The sequence below is a fragment of the Triticum dicoccoides genome, chromosome 1A (assembly GCF_002162155.2).
Source record: "Triticum dicoccoides isolate Atlit2015 ecotype Zavitan chromosome 1A, WEW_v2.0, whole genome shotgun sequence".
Lineage (NCBI taxonomy): Eukaryota > Viridiplantae > Streptophyta > Magnoliopsida > Poales > Poaceae > Triticum > Triticum dicoccoides.
In genome coordinates, this window is record NC_041380.1 from 554735384 (window position 1) to 554738447 (window position 3064).

The 3064-nt window shown below is 43.7% G+C and overlaps 1 protein-coding gene across 4 annotated transcripts; it reads right to left on the bottom strand.

Annotated features, from left to right (window-relative positions):
* Nucleotides 1-239: 239 nt before the first annotated feature.
* On the bottom strand, nucleotides 240-2679 carry LOC119289034. Of its 4 annotated transcripts, none has more exons than XM_037568480.1 (3): nucleotides 2231-2679; nucleotides 1925-2156; nucleotides 240-664 (listed from the first exon to the last, which is right to left on the bottom strand). In XM_037568480.1, the coding sequence occupies exons 1-3, from the start codon at nucleotides 2656-2658 to the stop codon at nucleotides 569-571; spliced, it is 756 nt and encodes a 251-aa protein (XP_037424377.1). In that variant the 5' UTR covers nucleotides 2659-2679; the 3' UTR covers nucleotides 240-568. The 4 variants fall into 4 exon arrangements, with proteins under 4 accessions (XP_037424377.1, XP_037424381.1, XP_037424372.1 ...); XM_037568484.1 differs by having other exon boundaries at nucleotides 1970-2159; XM_037568475.1 differs by having other exon boundaries at nucleotides 1925-2159.
* Nucleotides 2680-3064: the final 385 nt, after the last annotated feature.

Here is a 3064-nt window from a genome sequence, read left to right on the forward strand (position 1 = left end):
GGGGAAATATTTGTGGAAATTAAATAATAAAAGCACTGCAACTGCTAGTAAACAACATGATAATTTCAAGCAATACACATGACCATCATCAAGCACAGAATAATGTTAAAGAGTGCAGGTCTAGATTTCATTTCAAGCTAGAAACTCAAAGTCGTTTAGTGAGTGGAGTGTAGCATCTATATATATGGCTCAAAGTCGTTTTCTAGTAATAACCAACAGTACAGTTATACAAATTACAATTAGCACAAATAGATTCTCAACTATATATATGGTTAATCATCCTTCATAATTTTAAGTCTTTACAATTCATGTGTGTACCAGTATCATTTGAAAATAGATCAAACAACACCCTGTGCACTTCAAGTCTTCAACCATAACAGAAACAAAAATTTAGTCTGCTGCTATCAAGTACAAACAGAATCCATATATGTAGGATGGCATTATGTGTTGCTTGTCAGTCAAATGTAGTCTACTGTTGGCAACAGCTATATTAGCTACAGTAAACTGACGAATTGACAAAAAGATGAGACCCATCAGATGCTTCAAAAGTACATGCGGCAAAGTAGGTCTAGGCGATCGCTGATGGTCTTCCGGCAGTCCGCAGAGGCGATGGCAGATGGCCTTGCGGCAAAGTCAGCGAAGGCGAAGTTGACGGAGACGACGGCTGCAAAGTCGACGGATACAACATATTACAGAGATGTCAAAACCAATTAATCCACTCCACTAAATACACCTCATAATCCTATTTTGCTAGGTGCAGCAAGCATATCTATGTGTATGCAATTAAGCTATTTGATAACCGAAGAAAGAGCAGAATATATGAAACTTCAAGAATTACTCCAGCATCATGCCCAAGAATTACTGTAACCAAATTGAAGCCACCATGTTCAGGTATATGTAATCAGCAACATGAAATTTCTTGGTTCAATCCTTGGCTAGTAACAATACTGAAACAGGAGCTTGTATCATATCAGCCAAACTGAAATTGTGAACAATCGGAAGTAGCACCAATTTTCAGAAAAACTAAACTGAAACAGGCGTAGATTTATTCAGTACATTGGATTTTGTCTCAGCCATCATTTATTTGAGTGTCTGTCTCTATATACTGCATCTCTGTTTGGCTGCGTGCTCTGGAGAGGAGCAGTAGCTACTCCACTGCACTTTTCTTTGTGTGGCAGCAGAAGCAGATTAACATATTCCACTTGTGTACAAAGGGCAGCAGCAGCAGATTAACATTATAATTTATGCTTGTTTGATGTGTCCGCAGATTAACATTATAATCCTAACTACAACCACCCACCTTGTATCAGTCTCAGAATATGGCCAGCATGCACACTTAACTCTGAATCACTTAGCACAGCAATGACCCTTTTTTTGGCTAAAAAGTCAGAGAAGGTCAACAAGGCTTTGCACGGCAATGTGCATCCCCAAGAGCAACAACTCCCCATAAGCTACAATTTGTATGAAACTCAACTTTTTTGATTTGTTTTGAGTTTTTAGGAATCACAAATATATGATTTTTTAAAATCTCGACTGATGATTGTAACAGCACAAAAGAATTCATTGGGGGCATGCATAGCCTGTTGGAGGCTCGAACACAAAACCATGCACTCCCTTTGGTTGTTGGTAGTACAACATAATGCAACATAATGCAAATTATGTATGACAATCCATTATGCGAATTACCTATGAAACTCTGAATCAACGAAATTACAAATATTGAGCAGGTGTACTGGATGCAGAGTAGCTAACAGAAGTGTAGCATCTATGAATCTAGTGGAAGCATTACAGACTTGAAACAAATTTCTGAACTCTGAAGAAAGCAGTTAGAAAATAACTGAAACTTTGCTAAAAACTGTTGAACTATGTACTGAATAAAAGAACAGGTTCGCAATTCTGTGGCAGACAGAGAAACAGGGGCTACCCTTGATTTCCTTTGTAGTGATTTGGCTTTCAAGGGGCTACATACGTCTGCTGTAGCCGCCGTTGTCGATATTGGACGGCTCGACGGATGTTCTTCTACCTCCGTCGAACTCGGCGTCTCTTCCTCCGGCGAACTCGAAGGCGACATGTTTTCTGGTCCAAGTACTCCGGAATTTGATGGATTTGCTGGTCCAAGCACGCAACCTGATGGAGGTTCCGGCCGAGGACCCTTCCTTCTTATAGGACACGGCACGAATTCAATCCAAATCATACACGGGGGCAGGATGTCGGAGATTGAGAAGCTTACTCGTGGAGGCCGGAGAGCCACCCGGGCTGCAGCGCCTCCTCGGCCGCCAGCGCACGGGCGGGCGCGTCGAAGCGGAGCTCGCGAAGTAGAGCCACACGGGCTGCAGCGCCTCCTCGGCCGCCAGCGCACGGGCGGGCGCGTCGAAGCGGAGCTCGTCGGCGCTGCACAGGAAGCTCGACGCGCTGGCGGCGTCCCCCAGCGCCTCGCCCGCCATGACGGGCGCCGCGAACTGCACCAAAGAGCCGTCTGGGCCGACCACCTTCGCCGTGGCCACACGCCGGCGATGGCCGTCGACGGCGCACGACGGAATGGGCGTAGCCGCCGCCGTTGCCGCAGGAGGAATGGATAAGATGACGGGAGGACAGCGAGTGAAATTCAAATGAGTACAGGGGTTTTTTTGCAAAATGAAACGTTATATAGAGACCCATACTAAAACAGGGACTGCGGGTTGATTTTTTATAAACTGAGGGGCTTTTTTGCAAAACGCCAGCGACGACGGACGACCAGAAGCACTCCGTGCTTTATTAGTAGGGAAAGATTCCCCACCAGTTTTGGGAAAGTTCCAGTACCTTCGGTGAACCGGTTTTCCATTTCTCTTTTGTGTTTTTCTTTTGTTTCTTTTTCTTTCTTTTTTCTATTTTCTCTTTTTTCTTTGGACCATGATAAGTGCCATACGTGTGAATGCCCTTGTGGCCATCCATTGCGCCACTTCAGCCTTTTTATCTGCTTGTTTTTTCTTCCATGCATGCATGCAAATAAGGACGAAAATAGATACTCTCGGTGGTAATATTTTTGCTTTTTCAAACTTTAAAATATTTTATTTCTTAAATGAAA

Bases quoted from the DNA above. Each gene is read 5' to 3' on its own strand.
- LOC119289034 (XM_037568475.1), bottom strand. From the start codon at position 2,658: ATGGGTCTCTATATAACGTTTCATTTTGCAAAAAAACCCCTGTACTCA. The intron at 2,160-2,230 runs GTAAGCTTCTCA...GTGTCCTATAAG, and splicing joins TGGCTCTCCGGCCTCCACGA to AAGGAAGGGTCCTCGGCCGG. The intron at 665-1,924 runs GTAGCCCCTGTT...TCGACTTTGCAG, and splicing joins CACTACAAAGGAAATCAAGG to CCGTCGTCTCCGTCAACTTC.